Below are 23,020 nucleotides of genomic sequence, written 5' to 3'. Positions count from 1 at the left end.
CATGAAATGTGATGTACCTGTGCTGAAAAGATGTGCAAGCTATTTGACAGCTGTGTTTGACAGTGGGCGGGGCTATAAATATGACACGCCTCTGTTCCAACAAAAATTAGGTCCTGAACAGGTGAACTCTGTAAGAACTTGATGGGAAGATTATTGAAAGGTTATTTGTCTAGATGTCAAAGAGATTATTTATGTGCATGCAGGTGCCTGGGTTTTTCTATGTGGTCATGTGAGCAAGCACATTGTGGTTTGTCGAAATTGTATGTGTGTGTAAATAGACACAGAGAGCAGAGCGAGACAAGAGGGTAAGACAAGCCTCTGTGTGTGTGTGTGTGTGTGTGGAATCTGAGCTCCTCACACTTCTTAAACCTCTCTCTCTCTCTCTCTCTCTCAGTCTGAGGTCGCAGTCCTCCTGCGGTCTCTTTTCCCACATTATGTGTGTGAGACAGAGTGAGACAGCATTATCAGCACGACTGTTGTAGTATGTGTATGTAAGGACTCTGTGTGACTCTCTCGGCCGTGTGTGTGTTTTGTGCGTATGTTTAGGGGCTGAGCTCAGAGCCCCTGTGGACGTCCTGAGAGCGGAGGGAGGCTGTCGTTCCCCCCAGGGACCCCTGCATGCAGATGGTGTGAGCAGTCAGGGGAAAAGTTTATGACAGTTCTGTATTCTGTTCATGACCGCCTCATGGATCTCTGTGATTTTGTGGATACAGCGAAAGACTTTAGACCGGGCTGCTTCTCTTTGACTCAGTAATGCACTGCTGGTGGACAGAGTCACGTTCTGGATTGAATCTCGAAGTCTCGCTGTGAATCTTATATTGGATTGTTTCGGTTCTACTGGACCTGTCTTGGATCTGTCGACACAGCAGTTTTGAGGGTAAGAGATCAGTGTGATGTTTACAGTCATTTCTGTGCTGTTGGCTTTGCGTATGGGGGTGTTTGGAGTTTAATGTGTGTGTGTTTTGTCATAATATAGAGGTCATGTTGCTTTAAAAGAACAGGTTTTCTCATCATATGTAATGAGAGTGGATCCAGAAACCATGCGTGAGAGTTCATGTGTGTCATAGCCACTAAACACACACAGTAATAATCTATATTCAGTGTTTGTGGGTCTTATTTTGTCTTATCTGTCACTCGGTAATTTGTCTTTTGGGTTGTAAACAAAGAATACTGTGACTGTCATTAAAGTTACTCAGCCATGAGTCATTACAGTGTATTCGTACACAGTGATGCTGTCGTCCATCTATTTGATCATTTCTTTCAGACTTTAAACGTTGTATTGTTGTGCAGTCGCATTTTTCACCTTTACGGTACATTACACAGTTTTATGACCTTACAGTTTTGTTTATAACCTGAAGGGTAGTGTACGTCATTGGTCAGCTGTTCATGCACCTTCAAAAACTTTCTTAATAAGTGGCATAGACTTCACCGCATAACAAAATCGAGATCAAATGTCTACAGCTGTTCTCAATAAGATCTGAGATATTTGGAGAAGTGTTGCAGCTGGTTTGACAGAGAAGTGTTAAAATAGCATTAATGTTCCTCTTTTGAAATGAAGGACTGAGCTTCTGTTTGTTCAAACACTTGTGGGCATCCGGAGGAAAATGTCGTGCAGACGTTGCTCTCAGGTGACTTGGAGTTCTCGGTTATGTTTTCAGCATCAAGTTGGTCTTGAGTTCCCTTTTAGGACACAAAGAAATAAACCGTTTATTTAATTGATTATAGACTGTTTTCAGTTGTTCAGTCTCTGATTATTTTCAACTTTTATTATTGTGCTCTAGATGAAGCAATTGGGACAGTTAGGAGATCTTACTGCTTATATAAGAAATATATTCAGTTCTTACGTGTCTCTCACTTTGGGTATTACTAAATCCTGGTTTAGTTCAGCGCTTCTAAATCAAATGTGTTATGAACCAATATCAATTTCAGCTTTGTTAAATAGGGTTTGAAGGAGTCAGAAAGAGAGAGTGTGTGTTATTTAGCAATAATACATTTATACAACTGAATTATTTTTTATTTAGCTATCGTACTTGCTTCTGGTAGAAAAATCAAAGGGATTGTTACTTGTAGATAAATATGTATGTATTAAGTTGTGTCTCAATTTGCATACTTGTGTGGAGATGGTGTGTGTAGCAGAAGAGGCGGGGCTAAACATATCAACGTTATAGGCACACATAGATGCAGCTCCATAGGAAGCCGCAGAGATGACGTATTTTTTATGCAAAACCTGAAAGTGAGTTAGCAATTTACAATTTACAGTTCATTGCTCCAAAGTCTATGGGTTTTTAAATAGGTTTTTGGTAAATCGCCTGAAATAAGTTGTTTTAAAAATAAAAAGTTTATGGAGGTTCGGTGGCAGTGATGCTGATGTCAGGCGACCTGCAGTTTGTTTATAGCCTCATGTTAGCTAATTTCTTCTGCGATTGTATTTCAGCTTCAAAAGTAACAAATGTTGTTTTAATTTGTAAAGATTATCTTAATACACGAAGGGCTGGTTTCACAGACAAGGTTTAGCTTAAGCCAGGACTATGCCATAGTTAAATTAGGATATTTAAGTCGCTTTTATTAAAATGCCTTTGATAAAAATACCGCTGGTGTGCATCTTGAGACAAAACAATGGCAATGACATATTCAAAGATATTTTTCAGTTAACATAGCTCAAAAATTTTTCTACACGCGCACGTGTAAACATCATAAACATTTGTTAATCACAGATGTTATTTGTTTCAATCTTCCAAACGTCTATGGGGAAAATGCATAGGCTTTCGGTCGAGGGAACCCATGCGGCTCTTACTTCGGGGTTGTTCAAAAATACGTCATCTCCGCACAAATTCCAGAAGTGAGTCAGAATAGGGGACCTGTTTGGCCTTTATAAAGTTTTTGAACTTTTGTAGAGTCCTTTTCTTTATACTTTCAAATTTGAATTGGCAACATCAACAAAACATTGATGATATTTGTATAAATCCAGATTTATTTATTTGATAGAAGCTACCAGGTTTTCTATTTATATAGAATGTTTTCTTGAAATTTTCCAACCCACCCATGAGGTACCCCTGTGGCCAACGCCTGTGGATTTACAGTAACAGGCATTTCTGCTTAAATTTCCCTAAATGAGTCAGAAAATCATATGCCTATGTGGTTTTGCACAGATGTGTGATCAAACAAGGGGGTTTTAATTTGAAAAAAAAGTGTAAAATAATCCGCTTGGCAACAGGTTTGCTCACTTTTACCCACATGATCTTGCAGTTGGCAATATGTAGATATTTATATGGCCTCTTATTCATTTCTATACATAGTTCATACCCAAAATAAATTCTGTTCTGTTGGGGGTTTTTTGCCTGAAGAAAAATGGCATTAGGAAATTTTGGCCATTTGATGAAAGTCATACTTTCATTTGAGCGAACTAGGTACCTTTTCTTGCCATTTTTAGAGTGTGCCATCCCCAGTCCCCCCCCAAAAAAATTACAGAATTGTTAATTTTTGAGTTACCATTTCCTCTACTTTGAAGAGAATGCCCATAAACATAATCTAAATATACATCACTGGTTGAAGAAACTGTTGTGAAACATATGCCGAAGTTAGTGAAGAATTGTGAAATGGAACTGTTTGGGATCTCGCTCTGTTTTGAAACAGGCTTTCTAACGCAATCACGAGGTGTTCTCTATTATGACATCACAATCACATGACCATCGTGTGATGGTCAGTTAGGCTGACTGCTGCCATCAGCATCATCAGACGACAGTAGGAGCCGCAGACCAACAGCTGCCGGACAGACAGATGGCAGGAGTAATGCTTCAGACGGGCTTGTTTTAGATCATTCACACACACACACATGCATGCCCCTTATGGCCGTAAAGCTACTGAAAACAGCAGACGAATGACGTCTTGCCAGTTTTAACACACGCTTAATGCACGTGGGCTTTGTTTAACACGTTTTCAGTCTGAAGTTATGCTCAGGTTTCTTTATTACTACAATATATACACTTCTTTAACTATTAGTAAAAGACCGTTTGTATCACAAATTAAAAGTCTTTTTTATTAGTCTTTTGCTATGAATAAATGTACATGTGTTTCTGGCCTCCAATATGGTTATGTAATCACATTTCATTCTGGGATTGCTCTAAATGCTAAAGATACATGCTTTGATGTGATGTCTTAGAATATGGCCAAAAGTTTGTTTTGTTTGGAACTTCTTTTGTGTCATGAACACACCCATGATGCCCATAAATGTAGCTTGAGTGGGCAGCTGTCTACTTTATGAACCAACCCAGTCTCACAGAATCTGTTAATTTGTGTTCGGGGACACGAATATCCCCTTTTTTCGCGTCAGTGAACACAATCTTTTTTTCATGTCACTCAGCATGACTTTCTTTTCGTGTCACTAAGCATGACTTTCAATACACAGACTGCGTGTGTATCTACAGTACATTTATAACCAGATATCAAAAGAAGTCGTAAATATTTTAGGATGTGGCTAACCATCACCTTTTTACCCTAAAATCACAGCTGCAAAGGCTAGTTTAGCTAAAAACGTGAGTTTCACGAGGTGGCAAAGCAACGATAAATGGCTACTCTAACCCCGCCCCTAAACCTAATGTCACAGGGGAAAGTCAAACCATAACGAAACATACGAATGAGAAAGTAGTAAATAGGAATTCACAAGAATTAGCCAATTTGTAAAATAGGTATGAATTCCCATCAGATTGATACATATTTAAACATATGAAAGATATTGCGTATTAAAGTAAATCTGATGGAAAGTCATACTGACTGACGCAAAAAAAAGGGGCAAATTCATGTCAGTAAACACAAATTAATAGATAACTGTTTGTGACAATGTCACGAATTCCCGTGAGACTGTGTTGTATGAACACACGAGCTGGAGAACATGGTGGGACACCATATTTCCCATTCACGGCAGTAAAAGGGGCAAACAAAGCCATGTCAAACACGGAGGCCCTGTTCTGTGTGCACATCTCCGTCACATTCCCATGTAGAGAGTAAACACACTAGTCAAGCAAAGAGCTGTAGAGTGACCAGATGCTACACTGAACTAACAGGTACACAATAGACGGATTAAAGTGGATTTTCAAGTTTGGTCAACCAAATATTGTGTTAATTCTTCAGTATAGTTCTTTACTTTTGTCTTTTATGTTTGGCCTTCGAGAAAAGCCCGGTTTAAAGCAAGCTAATTCTAAAAACGGTCATCAATCATGTGCTTGGATCACAAAAAGTAATTTTAAAGAACGTTGACGCTTGTTGACATTGAATGTGAATGAAAGTGACCATGCTTTGAATGTGTCTGTCAACAGCATTCTGTCTAACATCTTCTTTCATGTTCAACCGAAGAAACAAAGTCATACAAATATTATTTGAAAGAAGTCCTTTGGATGAGTAAGTAACAAAAGGGTTGTCATTTAATGCTAACACAGGGCTTAAGTCTCATCATGAAATAACCCATTAGGTGTAATTGAGGTGTCTGTTACAAAAAGCAACAAGTGATGTTTTCCTCGGTTTTGTGCCAGCGAGCACCAGACAAACATGAACATCACAGTTTCAATTAAACTTGAAATCAAAGCTGAGCTGAATGTTCACATCGGCAAAGTCCTTTTCTTATTATGCTTGATCGATGTTGGCAGACATCCACGCATGCAAGAATATATCTGTCCGCTTTGATGAAAGCCACTTGAGATGCATGTGCTTTAGTGATCTGTACAGTTATTGAATCGGCCATCAGAACAACGACATTGTTTTCTTGTTCTAAACGGACAACTTGAAAAGCTTATCTTGTTTCTGAGATTGATTAAGAATGATTGGTTAATGTCGGAGCCGATAGCCTAATGGGCAGTGCTCCGACATGTTGCCCGGTATCGCATCGGGCGACCAGAGTTTGATTCCTGTTTTGTGGTCCTTTCCCGAACCCCCCCGTTCTCTCTCCCACTTTGCTTCCTGTCCTCTCTACAACTGAGCTTTAAAATTAAAGGCAAAATGCCAAAATAAATCTTTAAAAATAAAAAAGAATGATTGGTTCAGAGTGTTTGTGTGATTGGCTGAAGTCTGCTGAGACTGGATCTGCATGTTAATGTTCGAATTACAGAGAAACTTTCACAATCCTGTTGCTGTTTTAGCAGTGAGGACCAGAGCGAAGCAAATACGACACAAGCGTCAGGTGATGTACACTTTGAAAAAATCCTGTATTGTTTTAACCCAAGGTAAAACATGGACAAACCCAAGTGTGAAGCAGTGAAATTAATCTGAACTGTACATGTAAGGTTTCATTTAGTAGGTGCTTTTATTCAGCCTAATTTATCAAGAGACAATCTGGCTCTGTGCTCAAATATTGTGAAAGGGTCAGTTCACCCAAAAAAGGAAAATTCTGTCATCATTTATTCACCCTCCTGTCATTTCAAACTCGCATGACTTTGTTTCTTCTGCATAACACAAAATAAGATATTTTGAAGAATGCTGGAAACCAAACAATGGCAGTACCCATTGACTTCTGTTTACGGAAATAGAACAGGTCTCGCCGGTGTGTGGTTTCCAACATTCTTCAAACTATCTTCTTTTGTGTTATGCAGAAGAAACAAAGTCACACAGGTTTGAAATGTTGAATTTTCATTTTTGGGTCACCTATCACTTTAAGACAGGGGTGTCCAATGTCGGTCGGTCAATGTCGAGTTTATCTCCAACTTGGCTCAACACACCTGTTTGGAAGTTTCTAGTCTGCTTTGTGAGACCTTGATTAGCTGTTCAGGTGTGTTTGATTAGGGTTGAAGCTAAACTTTGCAGGACACAGGCCCTCCAGGACTGACTTTGGACACTTCTGCTTTAAGATGAACAAAGGAGCTTCATTGTGTATGTGAATGACATTCTGAGCTCAAATGGTCAATGAAAACAAGAAAGTATTTGCTGGAAGTGTTTTTGAGAATGTTCATGGCAGTCTTGGTATTCCCAGAGGGTTTGCAAATATTAAACTTTGGAAAGGGAACATGAGGGAAATTGACCTTTAGAGAAGCATTTATACATAATAAGCCAAACGTCATGCAACGAAAGGGCACTGAAATGTTTTTATGTTGTTATTTTCATTTCTGATATTTCTCGGTAGAGGAACATTTACCACGATTTTACCTTGGTGCTCTAACACTAACAATAGTTTAAAAGCTGTTGTAGTAGTGACGTTTATTGTGTTTAGTAACATTTTTGATTTCTTTCCAAAAACCAAAGTCCCAGATTTTACACAATATCACCAGTCCATTTGATTTTTAATTTTACCTGTGTTTACAGTCATTGAAATATGTCTCTGTAAGTCACGTTCACAAGGGTACACTCTTTACAAAAAGGTGCTCCACGATGTCATCGAAGAATCAGGTTTGCCTGAATGGTTTGCCATCATAAAGAACCTCCAACAAATCTTTCACAAAAGTTTTCTTCGAAAAAATCAGAAATAAGATGTTATTTGGGAAACCAAAAATGGCATCACTGCTTAAAAAGGTGCTACAAAAGTTGTAAGGAAAAGAAAGAGATAACTGTTTTCCAGTAAGAGGAAACCATCCTCTGCTACTGGCGGACATACATTTCTGTTTTCTCCAGAGATTCTATATCTTATGTGTATTTCTGTCAAGGTCAAAGAGTGTGAGAGATTCAGCATAAGAATCCAGAGCTGTATAGTAAACAAACAAATAAACAGATGCAGTCTGCTGTATTTTAAGCACATCAATGTCATGACCAAACACGCAACAAACAGGAAGCTGGTATACTCTTATAAGAATACAATACCAATATAGGCATAATTATTTTAGTTATACATTTTAATTGTTATTTACCTTAGGCCTCCGACTACAAAAAGTTGAAATTATGATTAAACTGAGAATGAATGTTACATTTCTATTCGGCAGACGGCAGTGCATAATTCATAAAGCTCATCAATAAACTCCTTCATGCCAGACAGAGTGACTGTGGAGGACGTGCGTCTCCAGCATCAGAAGACAACTTTTCCACACGCATACACACACATTCAGCTTATGTTTTATCCTCTTAGCAATTTTTGCCATTACAATTTTCATCTTAATAAGAAACTTTTTGTCTAGTCGTCTTGTCTAAAGATGTGTTTTGGGCTTTTGATGAAAACGATACGCAGCAAAATTAGCAGTCCTTCGCCTCTCTGTGATAACACATTATTAGTCCTGCTTACTTAAACATAAAGTAGTCGTCTGGGTTTCTTAAGCATTCATATGTAACATTATGTTTCATTAGTTTGTTTGTATAATGCAGACTGAGAAGAAAGAAAATGTTAGTGGTGCTTTCCTTTGCAAAACTCACCACCACCATGACAACCGAACAACATTATCAACTTCCATTCCAAAACACAAGACATTTCTCAAAATATCTTCTTTGGTGTTTCAAAGATGAAAGAGTCCGATTTTGCACAACATAAGTGTGACTCAATTATTTTCTTTGTAAACTATCCTTTTAAATATATCTAAAGGTTATTTTCACCTATTTTTCTGTTGACAGAATAGCACATCTCTACTCAACAAGCCACATCTTATCAAATGTATTTGTGTTTGTAGCTGGTTAAGATGTTACTTGGTTTAATACTTCGGGTTTGTATGAATCCCTAACAGAAGTGTGGAGCACTAGTTATAAGGAGATAGAACGTTTGGGTGAAACAAATCTTTGATGGAGTCTCTCTGATTGTTGTGGTGAGGTTTTGTGTTTGAGGTTTTGAGCATCAATGTCCCTTTCACAGCTGTTCTTGAGTTTATAGCTGGGGACGTTGTGTGACGCCTCATATTGCTGCACCCGCAGACAGCATTAATATATTCCAGACTTGGCACGGCGACAGAGTCCTCACACTCTCATGTATGTTGGCTTGAACTAACACAAAATGCGACATTTTGTATTCATATAGTTTCTTTTACAGCAAGTTTTTACTGAACTCTGTAGTTCAGTGTATTGATCATGGGTCTTACTCGATCAGCTGTAGGTATAAGTGACATGTGACAAATAACTGTGTACTTTAGACTGTATTTGTGTGTACCTGTGCTCAAAATTAAATGCAGTGTACGAGCTACTCTGTTAACGTTTTTGCTGTAGTTGAGAGCTAGTAGCCAGTAACTTACTGTAGATTTATATTTATCTAAATAATGGGCAACCGTCTGTTAAAAGATGAATAAATTATAAACATTAACAAGTCTTTATCTTTACAGAAATAAAGTTTAAATAAACAGCCTCTTGCCAAGCATTTTGGGAACCAGAAATCAACATTTACATTTTTACATTTAGTCATTAAGCAGACACCTAAATGACTAAATAAAAAAAGGATTTCTGGATCCCAGAATGCTTTGCAGATGGCTGTTATTTTATTACTTTCTGTTTTTTTTCTTTATTTTGGTTCCCAGAATGCTTTGCATGAGGCTGTTATTTAAGATAAAAGACTTGTTAATGTTTAATGATCATTTATCTTTGAACAAACTGTTGCCAGTTAATTACATAAATGTAAATCTACAGTAAATTATCCATCTGCTGCAAGTAATATTGTAACTTGTCCGATATTTTCTACAGTATACTAATGTGAAACATAGTTAATGAAACCGTGAGTTATGTAACACTATGTTATGGAGCAGTTGATATGACACGGTAGTATCATGTTGTGTGTTTCAGACACAGAGTTAGTTATCGTACGTGTTGGCAGTCTGATCAGATAGAAGGAGCTAAAACGAGTTAAAAATCACGGATGATATTCTGGACCATTCATCACGCTGCAAATGGGGCGTATCGCATTGTGGGAGCTTTCACACAGTGATGCTCAGGCTGTGTGCTGCATACTTTGCCAAGTGTAGAAGGTCATCTAGGGGCTTTATTAAATCTCACATTCTGGTGTACATTACATTTACTTCATACTGCAGACATAACATAAAGCTGTAGTTTGTGTTGAAGCTATAATGTGTGCGCGCGTGTGTGTGTGTAATGGCAATGCATCAGAGCGATTGGCTGGATCTCTGCTCCGCATCCATACACTTGCTAAAATGAAAGTTGTGGAGCAGAATGCTAAAGCAACACATCTGGAGTTCATTGAATCCCACACGCACATACTGTCACCCCAGTGCTTATGACAGCGTGGCAATGATGCCTTCTTACTGTGAAATGCTACATTATGGTTTTATAGTGCATTCATAATAACTTCTTTTCATGAATAGTTACAATTACTGCAAATGATCATAAGCTGTGCTGTGTCGTTGTCCATTTATACCTAAAATAAATAAAACACATCAAATCAAAAATACAAGAAATTTTTATATTTTAGATACAATAGAACGCTGTATATTTCAACATATTACAACTAGTGCCAAAGCTGCCATTTTTAAATTAAATCAAATTGGCTTTACAATTAAGATTAATTTTAAAAATTGTTTCACTAAAAACATTAAAAAAATCTTGGTAAATTTTGTATATCTTTAAAAATTGTGTATAACCAATTTCAACATTGTTTTATAAGTCAGTTTAATATACATAAGTGAGTTGAAATTAAAGTCAATTTGATTTAAAGGTCCACCGTGTAATATTTTTTGTTTTGTAAATACGTTATCTCCTTCAGCAAATAAGTGAAAACATGCCGACATCTTCACATCTGTGTCAGCCACTGTAGTGCTTCGAAAGGGAGGGGTGAGCGGAGTGAGCTGTTGGTTGCAATTCTCAATCTCACCACTAACTAGATGGCACTAAATTCCACACACTGGACCTTTAACTAAAAACTGAATTAAACATGCTGTTATACATACTGAAAATGTCACGTATAGAAAGTAATACGTGTTGCAAATGCAGTGTCATGCTGTCTTAAAGCTCACATAAGGGGAACTTGGAGGGACTGTCTGCGTGTCCCTGTTTGAACCGTTTCCGTCTCCGGTGCTGGCAGCCGTCGACAAAAAACATCTGTGTTCTTTCCGAAGCCTGCGGAGAAAATGAAATGCAGGGGCGGTATTTCAGAGTCCTGTCTGAAGCTCGACGTGTTCTGACGTTGCCCCTGCATGAATCATTGATGAGACGTTATAAGATAGAGGAGGAGAAAAATAAGCCGTGACCTCTAAATATAAGAGGGACGAGAGGATTACTGCTGTAACTCTTTCATTCGCATGTTATCTTTTTCCACAGTACGTCATTTTACCGCGAAATCACATTGCAACACCTGAAGTAATCTACTCAGGGTCATGAATGAAAATGAGATGAAGATTGAAGCTTGAATTGAGAGTTCGTTGTATTTTAAATCTGTGGTCATCGGGGGGGTGAACATTTCACTGAAAATTACTTGTGTTCCTGTGCATTCTGGTATTAAAATACTGTCTTAGATTATGGTCAAAAGGAGATACAGTATATTTTAGAGATCCCTTTGTTGCAGAATCATGCCCACAATGCCCAGAAATGTGGTCTGGGTAGCAAACAAGCTGGCATTTGAAAAAGAGCCTCCGTGCCTTGTTAAACAACACTCGATGGATTTGGCATACAGAATCCTGTGTGCTCTGAAAGAATGAGGTTTCACTGAGAAGAAAAGAGCGCTCTTTGATCGAGACGGTGCCAGCAGTCCCCAGGTGTGCCAATCAAAGTACAGAGGATTTAAAAGATGAATGGAAGAGACAATGGCATCCTATGAACACCAACATGTTCAAAACCATGCACACCAATAGTCGTGACTATTATTTATACTTGAACAACCAGTTACGTTTGCCCCTTTAACCTCAAAATGCACAAAAAATGATGACACAAAATGTATGGTTTCAAAATATGTTTTGAAGAATAAAATGAAAGTGTTTTTGTATTTCCTTCTATGATTGTTAGTTTTGGAACAGTTCAGTGTTGCACTGAATATGATCTTTTAAACAGAATGTTATTGTGGGAATGATTTTATTCCAACTACAAACTAAATCTGTTTTTCTTCTTGTGAGAGAGTGAGAAAGAAGAGAGAATCAGTTGTAAAAAATTCTCCCCGATGACCACAGATTTGTACATTTCCACCTCCACCTGAACTCTTAAAACAGAGCTCTATAAAACACATTTGATCCTTGTGGAAGCTAATGTCTGCAAATTAGTTAAACACAAAGTTTATATTGGACCTTTACATTGCAAAAGTAGGATCCTGAAAGTAAAAGTTATTTTCATGTATATTATATGAGTTTGCTTGAGTAAAAAAAAAAAGTTAAAACGTTTTTTTATTGGGCATTCCAATTATTATCAATCAAATTGCAGTTGGTTAGTTTTGATTTAAGCCATAATAACCAAAAAATACAGCTAACTAACAGAAGAAAACACAAGAAAAACATGATTTTTGAAACATTTAAAAACGGGAGTTATCTCATTTTGAATCCAAACTCTATTTAGGTGTTTAGGTAACATTAGCGTTTTTGTTTCATTCTGTGAACTACGGTTCTAACAATATTTTTCATGTGTCCTGTCATGCTGTCAGTCCTTCACATTAGTGTTGGATGACTTTGTCACTCCTGAGATTTGGTTTTGTTTAAGTTCAACAGACACTAGACTGAAATAGCCACAAAACAACTGAAAATTATATATTTATACACAGTTTTCAACGTGTATTCGCAAACATGAAAAAAATCTTTATGTTGTTTATCTTGTGTTCAGCAAGGTCTGCTGGTTTGGTCATGGAAGATCAGTCTGGCAGCGCGGGCAGCAGCCCACAGCAGGGCCGCGGGTCGGGCAGACAGGATGTCCTTCGCTGCGGTTGGCTCCGGAAGCAAGGCGGATTCGTGAAGACCTGGCACACGCGTTGGTTCGTCCTCCGAGGAGAACAGCTTAACTATTACAAGGATGAAGATGAGACCAAGGCGCTGGTGAGTTACAGCCTTACATTTACACATTTGATTAATGCTTTGATTTGATGTGAGTGCAGTGGGTTCCAGATATGTATGTTTTTAGTATGTGCATTACCTGGGAATTGAACCCATGACTTCGGTGTTGTTAGTGATGTGTTCTACCAGTTTGGCTATAAAAATAGAATTGGTAGGTAGAATAGCTAAGTGACCATTCTGTCATATTTTACGTAAGCTTAAGTTGTTTCAAACCTTTTGTCATCATCCTGTTCACTTTCATTGTATAGAAAAGGTTTGCCAAATTATTCTGCAAGTAATGGCCGTAATACACTACAAGACTTTTAAAATCTGAACAGATTTTTTTTAAACTAGACATCATACACTTGCAGACTTTTTGAAAGTTTCAGATAGTGATCAAATCTGCAGACTGGCACAGACTTTCTGCAACAAGTCCAGACTGAAAATCTGGGCAAAATCTGAGCAAAAGTCTTGTAGTGTATTTAAGCCTTTACATTGGTAAAAAAATAAGATAAGCGGCAACAACATAAACATTATGTGGCCCAAACTTAACTTCTGGTAGACCTCCGAAAAAAAAATATGTAATACATGTAATTATTTATAATTTAATACAATTAATATACAATACAATATTTATATAATAAATTAATATTCATATCAAATAAATTGTTAGCCAAACATAAACTAGAAATAACTTCTGATAAAACCGTCTATAGTCATAATATTTTAAGTATAAAGGCAAAATTAAGAGAATAAAGTCATAGTAAAAAAAGACAATAGCCGTACTATTTTGAGAGTAAAGTTGTAAAATCAGTATTAACTCATATTTTAGAATAAAGTCACAATTTTGCCATGACTGTTTTTGAAGTTATGTGAACAAACAGATCTGCTAAAAAAATACAATGTCTATATGAAGAGCTCTTTTCCAAAACGCATTAAACGCCAAATTAAGTCAAGTTTGTCATGCCATTTTGCTGTGTACTAAACCTATTCACTGCTCCATCAATGTTTCATGCCAAATCGCTATATTTCCTTGTTTAAAATGTTCTGCAAGATGCAGTTTCTTTCCAAAACACTATAAGTGCCGAACCTGTTTTTAGCCTAATTGTGATATGTCCTCTCGACCAATCAGAATTCGCTCGTTAGTGTGTTATTTTTAAATTATTTGTTGTATGTGGTGGAAAATATTGAAACATTATTATATTTGACTATTACTATTATTATTTCATGCATTTGCATTTATTTGATTTATATTAATTTATAGTATGAGTCCCTAATGTCATATCTTTCATATTCTCTTGTTTGTTTGTTTTTAAAAAGAAATAAACCAACATTTTTTTAAATAAAGGATGGATTTGTAGCGTTTTGATAAATATAAACTTTGAATTTGTAATCGACAATATTGTTGTTTCATTAAACAATCATTGTTTACATGTTCAGACTGGGCCAACAGACTGTTTTAACAGGATAAATTGAATAATAACAAAATGTATGGTTCTAGGTAAAAAAATGTCATTTTCATGAAAACAATTCAAATGGATTTATAGCGTTTTAAAAAGAGCTCTTCATATTCTCAATCGTATTTTCACATGGCACAAAAGAATATTGTATTTGTATCTAAACAGTGACGGAATTGTATCTTGGGTAAACTGTTCCCTAAAAAACAGCCGGATGTTTTGCGCCTTTACACGCAAACACGCGCACAGATGTTCATGCTGTTTACACGCTACACATTGTGTCAGTATTAAGCCACTGCTAAGCCTTCAGTAAGACACGAGTGGCCACACACATACACACATTCATTCACACACAAATTTACGACATCCTCTAAATTCACATCTCGTGCCAAGACGCAAACAAGAGAGGTGAGGAGAGAATGACCCGCTTTCCACCTCTCCACAATCTTGACTGAATGATGACCTGTCACGGTTCTCCATCCGACTGAGATTTTTATCCTCGGGGTAGCACAGGTGGTCTCGAGAAGCCGAACAAAAGTGAACCGGGTACGATTTCAAGTCTCCATCAATCTTTAAAAACTCTTTGGCGAGTTAACATTCCAGGCTAAAGAATATTAAATTTATACCTTTATGATCGAGTTCTAAGGTTCATCCCCTTTTAACTATGATGCTGCACTTTAATTGTCATGTTTAATGTACTGTAAGAGAGCTTGTCACGGGTGCTCGGCAGTTAAATATCGAATATCAGGGGTAGCCAGCATCTCGGTTCGGAGTTTCAGAGCTATGAAAGGACACTGAATATCCCTTTTAAAGAAAAGACTTTGATGTTTTTTCAAAAGACCAGGGTACTCAGGTTGTTAGAGTACTTAGAGAGACATAAGAGGTCTTTACAAAACAGACAAGCCTTCACCTTAGGGTGCTAAAATAATTATACCCTAAAAACATCTACTATGAATTACACTTTTTGCAGCTATTTGTACAGCCTTTTCTTCTGCATATTTTCGTCTTTCAAAGTCTCCCAGCATACCTTTGAGGTTAAAAGTACAAAGAATTCCACATTGAATTAATGATCGATTCTCATTTACGAACTTAATCTCCTTTCGTGTCTGAACTGGCACGTTCAGAGCGAACATTGTGTGTGAATGTTTACATCTTTGCACGTGTTCATGAGCTTGAACCCAATATAGACCCAATGAGGTCAGACGTGTTTTGCTGTGCGGATTAAAGCGAATGTAAACCACAATCTAAATCAAACTACGAGACTGCACGCAAAACAAATTCATAAGATGACCCAGTAACATCAAAACAGAGGATAAACTCACGTTAACTTTTTCCAGAGATGCAGTATTTCAAGACGAAATGGAAGGCAAACGTGAGTCACGACTGTTTTGACAGGACTTTGTTGACACATAACCAGACGTTTAAACCATAACTGCAGCTTTTGTATTTTCGAAGCGTACTGTTTAATCATCGTCATAAACTATTCCATATGAGCAGCACTATGTGTGTGTGTGTCCTTATCCCAGAGGTCTCCATAGCAACAGACTGTCTCTCAAGATAAAAATCACGAGGAAAAGCCGCTGACACAATATAAGATGTGAAGACACAAATCATGTTTTGACTGGCTGTGCTGAGTTAAAAATGACTGCATTCTGCCGGCAGTTAATAAAGAAGCAGCTTTCTCACATTTCTGTAACCGTCACGTGCCGTTTCAACTGGTTTTAATGACACTGAACTCATTTTTCGCATTGACAGTAGTATCGGGGGATATTGAAAAACTTTTATAAGGAGCACTTTTAAAGTCCCAGTGAAATTAAAAATGAAATATTTTCATGAAATATTGCAGCGTTTATAGTAAATAGCTTATGAATGCGGGTCATTTTCTTCAAATTCATGTACCCTCATCATCTTCAGTTAAAATCTGAAAATGCACTTCCACCCTATAATGACTATCCATCTCAAATGATGTAAGTTAGACGGCTTGGGAGGAGCATCTGTTAACTCCTCCCCTTCAACTGTTTGATTTCAAAATGAAACAGCTGTTTATACACATCCAATCAATTCGCGGTGAAAAACGCAAGCCACGCCCACTAATGTTCTCCTTTGAAATTCCTTTTCACTCGGAAATGTGTCCGAATACGGAAGTAAAACGATCGCAACTTCTGGCTCACGGGGACTTTAAAAGGTTAAATTCAGAATGCTTGCACACACAACAATAGCTTAAAGGGATAGTCACCCAAAAATGAAAATTCTTTCATGAATTACTTACTCTCTACTTGTTCCAAACCTGTATACATTTCTTTGTTTGGTGAACACAGAGAAAGATATTTGGAATAATGCTTATAAACAACAGTTCCTGGTTTTCAATTGACTACCGTGGAAGGAAAAAGACAATGGTAGTCAATGGTGTCCCAGAACTGTTTGCTGTACTACATTCTTCAAAATATCTTTCTCTGTGTTCATCACAACACAGACACGTATGCAGATTTGTAACTACTGGAATGTGAGTAAATGACGACATAGTTTTTATTTTTTGTTGAACTATCCCTTTAAACCAGACTAGTTATAATAAATAATATATTATAAAATTATAAACAAAATTTACATGGACAACTTTCACAGGTTTTGCAATGTAATGCATGTCAATATGAAAAAAACAGTTTTGTACTAAAATGTTAACTCTAGTAAGCTCGATTCATTTTTAATACTATAGAATGGGAAAGTTACTATAATATACTTTAGTTGACCATTTTCTATTATTAACTCTAGTAAATGGTTGTAAACGCTGTTGTTAATATTGTACTATAGTATAGTTTTTACGTTTACTGTAAGGATTTTTTACATTAAACATTAACATTTTACTAAAGTAAATAATATTGTATAAAATACTGTAGTATTTTTTAAGTGGGATATGAACTGCAAGGTATTGAAATTCAGTATGGCTGTATCTACAATAAGGTATTAAATGTGTAAATGCCCACAGGAAAAAATACTGAATACCAAATACCAAATGTGTACTACAGTAAACTGTTGTCGTTTGCAATACTAGTATGGTATAATTACTATAGTATACTTTAGTAGGCTATTTGCTGATATTAACTCTTATAAATATTGTTGTAAATACTATACAGTTTTTAATATAGTAAAGTTCAAAAACACTATAGTATATAAGGATCTTTCTAAATTTTACTAAAGTACATAAATGTAAAGTACTGTAATTCATTATGGTTGTAGCTACAAACTGTTATAAATGAAATGAAATGTTTACAATAGTAAACTGTAGTTATTTGTTGGTATAATTAGTATGCTTTAGTATCCTATTCTCTATTCTGTATTACGTCTAATTAGATGAAGCAAGATGGACATGCATGTGTCTGAAAAGTTGAAATGATGCACAGTCATCTATCTTATGCTATAGACTGGAATTAAACTGTGATATATGTTCTCCTGGTGGCTTTCATAAGATCTGGTTTTGTTTTTTTACTTCTGTACAGCCTGTATTGACAGAGCCAGACACCATGAGGGAAATGTCCCTGTCTTTTTTTACTGACAATGTTCAAAGCCTCAGAATCGTCTGACTATGTCAGAATCGCCAAAGTCAGGGCTGCTTTTGATCTTCGGCGTGCTGTCATTTTGTCAAAGTCTTCATGAGGTGTTTAAGTAAGAAAAGTTTGTAAAAGACCAACAGGTTTGCCTCGTATCACCTCACCAACTTAACCAACAAGCCATGAACGAGTCTTTTTAAGACATCTAGAAAAAAATGACACGTTAGATCAATCTGCCTTCCCATGGTGCACCTCTTTTTAGACCTGCAGGCACTAAAAAGATGTCAAAATGTACAAGAAATGCCTTTTGGCATATTTCAGCACTCGTCTACACCCAAAACATGATGCTAACAGCTGCAGAATTACCATTTAACGTTTTAAATATTTATGAGAATCACAACAAATGATGTCACTGACGCTCACATGTGAAAGTTCAACCCTGTCAAGCTAAATCTACTCTGAATTTGTGTTTGTATAAAAAATCCTTATAGCAAATTCAAAATATATTTGCACGTATTACACAAATCACATTGTCTCAGGGTTAATAGTAAAACTCTCACAAATCTATATGAGTGAATATGTTTGTAGTGAAACAGACCTGTGTGTGTGTAGTTTCAGTTTTAGTCTCTGTCTGTCCATCTGTTTAACCCACACCCCACAGGTTACGCATCCACTAAAACCCACAATGCATCTCTTGTTCTCCTTGCTTTTTTATGAATGAAAGCCCTTATGGACACTACGAAATGGAATATTTAGAAGCCAGGGAATTTATTTCTCAGCGGAGGAAATAAAAACAAGATGTAGTGTGGGTTTTAACGTTTATTAATCTTCCCTATTATTTTTATTAGCTCCCTTATAAAATAATACCACTGTGAAATGTCCATGGCCTCCACATAACTGTATATTCAACATCGAATATGTTTTGACACATCAAGCAGTTTGGTGTTCAGGCTGTACAGACAAATTTGCTTGTTACTGGAAACTTCTTATATGTGTTTTTTTAAAGAGGCCGTTTTTCTACTAGACATTAAACTGATTAAAGTCTGTTTTTGAGGCATAGTTTTATGAAGGCTTGTAGACATGTTAAGGTTTTCTCATCATGATCATTATATATGTATACTGTATTTACATTATATATTTCACACAATTAAAACCAACTTTTATAGAAACTTGAAAGTAAGATAAAATAAAACTTGAAATAGTATTTTGCACAAAGAGCGAACTGTACATAACACATACATATATAAAACAAATACATCAGGTTGATTAAGACATAATTTTGTTTTCAATTTATTGTATTATTTTATACATTTTGAATTAGCTTTTATTATTTTATTATAAATTTGCTATTGTTTTTGGATTTTTATTTTTCATGTTAATTAATTAGTTAGTATATGTTTTACATTAAATTTAAGGTTCAGTTTAGTTTTGTGTAGTGACGAAACTTTGGTGCCTCTGCAATAAACTGAAATACTAGTTCAAATTTTTTCAATTATATTGAGTCTTAAATTCTATATTATTTGAATGAGAAATGTTTTAATAGTTTTACTTTAAGTTCCTTTTAATAACCTTGTCGGTTGCACATCTAGTGAAAAAAGGAAATCTCAACTTGATAATTTTGTTCAAGTCAGAATACTGTCAGAATGTATCTTGATATGTGTCAATTCCAGGTTGAGAAGTGAAGTGTAATTATGACTTCCCAGAATGCATCAGCACAGAGCCACCAGAGGTGATGAATCACTATCATTAAAGCGGCTATTAATAAGCATCTTCATTCAAAGCAATGACTCCATTAGTTACCTGCCCCATTAGCTTAATTGCTGTCTCTCATTCCGGTGCACGAGCATCTGCCCCATAATGAGACACGGCCATGTGATTCCACACACACACACACAGTTCTTGGCTCCATAGAGATGAATTTGTTTAACTTGAAATAAAGAGTGTCTTTGTGAACTGCCGTCTTCATTGTGACGTTAAGTGTGCGGAGTCCTCCGCCACAGTTTGAGGTCGTGAGCGTCTGTCACGTTGGGAATGCAGAGAGCGGCCGCTGGAAGGGTCAAAGGTCAGCTGGTGATGTAAAGTGAGGGGCTGTAGAGGGCAGATAGCAGACGTATGACATTCATTGGTTTTACACGCACATATGCAGATAGACTGGCAGAAGGGCTTTTGTTTAGCTGTGTGGTTCACATAATTATTGTAATTCAACTTACTGTAGAAAAGTTGCGTATGTGCTGTGATACAAAGGGAGAGTGAACCACTTTGTTGAATCTGTTGCTTCTGTTCAGAATAAAGCTAAGGTTTGATAACCCAGAGATAAAATTAATGATTAAGATTAATGATACTGATGAATAGCTATAAATAATGTTTAAATAAAGATAAAATAATAAAGTTTATGGAGACATCAGTTGCAGTACTTATATCAGAATGTTGGCTTTCATTCATATAATGTTGTTAAAGAAATTGTTGATTCTACATTACTTCGGAGATTAAATGTGAAATTATTAGAACGTAAAATCATATTTACAGCTTCAATGTTATGTGCGATTAATCGTGATTTTTTTTATCGTTTCACAGCACTACTATTGTAGCTCAGAAATAAAATCAGAAACAAATGAGACGATTGTTCAAATACATTGAATGTATAGAGCTGTGAAATTTATGTAGATTCTGAATGTCAAATAATTTGGATTTTTGAAAATTTGATGACAAATGTTTGAGGTCATGTTGAGAACTTGATAAATGTGAGCCAGAGTTTGAGTCATTGTTGAGATCTCTTCTCAAACTATTTTGTGAGATTTCTGCATATTTTTCTTAGAGAGAAATATTTGAGACTTAAGCAGATGTTTCAGTTTGCTCCCATTATAATCTCATTGATAGGGAAAAAAATGGAGATGTTAAAGAGATCCCGTCTCACATTTATCTTTCTTACGTGTATACCATTGTTTTGTAAAAGGAGTGATTAGGAAAAACAAATTAATGGATTTTATTGCATATTTCCAAATTATTGCTTTTGTAACATAATGTTATATTTTATAATATCAGTATATTATAAATGTTATATTTTTATCATCAATAATGCTTTATGATTTAAATCAGTTATAAGCTTTTGTTTAAAACGCACACAACTCCATTAAGTATCACTTATTATATGCTTATAATATTGGTTGATTTGTCCAAAAAAAAAAAATCTCTTGTGCCCTCTGTTCCGGTGTACTCATCACTTTATCAGAGGTTGTCTGGGGGCGGAGCTTGGCAAATGAAGTCTGGGGTATTAGTTAGTTATCAAGCAGGATGAAAAACAATGAAGAGAATAATCCTCCCACATGGGATGTTTAAAGAGAACAGTCTGTGTCAGCTAAAACTGATCACAAGAGGAATGCAAAGAAGTGTTCCTTTACACAAAGCATTAATTATGCATAACCAGAGATGAATGTATCAACTTCCATACAATTATAATGACAAAGCTGTTTTAAAGGTCATGCTATTAAATGACTTGACAGTGATTTTATATAGTTTTCCGCTTTGATCGGATTCTTCACCTTGAAAACAGATGGATCAAGACCAAAGCTTATAGAGGCTTATAGAGGACTGAAGGTTAATGCAAAAGTACTCTCTTTCTCACAAGTGTCTCACTTTCCTTATTATTTCCCTCTGTGATGTGGTTCATCCTTCTGTGGATTTACACCCGGTGATCTGTGTCTGTCCTTCAGGTGTTATGAACATCTGATCATCCTCTCCCAACTCTCTCTCTCTCTCTCTCTCCCGTTTCTCTCTCTCTCTCTCTCTCTCTCTCTCTCTCCCGTCTCTCCCGTCTCTCTCCCGTCTCTCTCTCTCTCTCTCTCTCTCTCCCGTCTCTCTCCCGTCTCTCTCTCTCTCTCTCTCTCTCTCTCTCCCGTTTCTCTCTCTCTCTCTCTCTCTCTCTCCCGTTTCTCTCTCTCTCTCTCTCTCTCTCTCTCTCCCGTCTCTCCCGTCTCTCTCTCTCTCTCTCTCCCGTTTCTCTCTCTCTCTCACTCTCTCTCTCTCTCCCGTCTCTCTCTCTCTCTCTCCCGTCTCTCCCGTCTCTCTCCCGTCTCTCTCTCTCTCTCTCTCTATCTCTCTCTCTCCCGTCTCTCCCGTCTCTCTCCCGTCTCTCTCTCTCTCTCTCTCTCTCTCCCGTCTCTCTCCCGTCTCTCTCTCTCTCTCTCTCTCTCTCTCTCTCTCTCTCTCTCTCTCTCTCTCTCTCTCTCTCTCTCTCTCTCTCTCTCTCTCTCTCTCTCTCCCGTCTCTCCCGTCTCTCTCTCTCTCTCTCTCCCGTTTCTCTCTCTCTCTCTCTCTCTCTCTCTCTCCCGTCTCTCTCTCTCTCTCTCCCGTCTCTCCCGTCTCTCTCCCGTCTCTCTCTCTCTCTCTCTCTCTCTCTCTCTCTCTCGCTGTCTCTTGGAGAAGAGATGAAATGGAAGATCATTTATGTTCCAAGCAGACAAAGGTTGTGTCATTAGGCCACGGCTATAACATTTATTATCTCCTTCAACTCTTATGATCTCTCTCCTAAAATCTTTTGTTCTTCACTCATCCTGCGATGTGTGACACTCACTTTAAAACACAACGTATTAGAATTGTAAAAAAAATCCTTTACTGTAAATGTTTGTAAATACAATACTTATATAAAAAGCCCAAGATGTATAGAAGAGTTCATTTGTAAGAACAGATTGAAACAGATGGTAACTTAAAAAATAAAGCTAAGTAACACAATAAAAACATCATAACACATAAAAAACATGATTTTGCGAGTTTGGCAAATGAACACCTCTTGTGAACAATTTGTCATGTTTTGGGAAGGATGTGTGTTCTGCAATATTCTGAATTGCATGACATTTAAACATACTGTAGCTTTGTTTGACATTAAATCTCAAGAGTCAAGCATTTGGATTCTTTTCTAAGAATGCATCGGGCAAATGTGTCAAAATCATAAATGTCTCTGAACATTTATGAAGTTGCTGTCTATATGAGATTCTATTCCAGGTATGATGCAGCTTTAGAAGTTCTGTTTTTGTGGACACAAGACAGATTCACAAGCAGATTCAAAACAAAGCTGTCGACTTTAAATATACTGTGTTTAAGGAAGCAGAGGTGCAAAACATGTCATGTACTTGTCAGAAGTTCTCAACAATTGTTCTTAGACATCCAGAAGTTACAAAAGTTA

The 23,020-nt window shown here is 36.7% G+C and overlaps 1 protein-coding gene across 2 annotated transcripts in view; it reads left to right on the top strand.

The window, feature by feature from the left end:
• Positions 1–406: 406 nt before the first annotated feature.
• arhgap24 (Rho GTPase activating protein 24) overlaps positions 407–23,020 on the top strand; it is a 71,457-nt gene continuing 48,843 nt past the window's right edge. Inside the window, exons 1-3 of one of the 2 annotated variants that reach the window (XM_056731906.1) lie at positions 407–627; positions 714–877; positions 12,634–12,842. In XM_056731906.1, the coding sequence (XP_056587884.1) occupies positions 12,654–12,842 (189 nt within the window). In that variant the 5' untranslated portion in view covers positions 407–627; positions 714–877; positions 12,634–12,653. Of the gene's footprint in view, positions 878–12,633; positions 12,843–23,020 lie in introns of both variants that reach the window. The other variant, XM_056731904.1, reaches the window with a different exon arrangement.

This window comes from Triplophysa dalaica, chromosome 19 (assembly GCF_015846415.1).
Source record: "Triplophysa dalaica isolate WHDGS20190420 chromosome 19, ASM1584641v1, whole genome shotgun sequence".
NCBI classification, from domain to species: Eukaryota; Metazoa; Chordata; class Actinopteri; order Cypriniformes; family Nemacheilidae; genus Triplophysa; species Triplophysa dalaica.
This window is presented reverse-complemented; position numbering and strand designations above follow the sequence as displayed.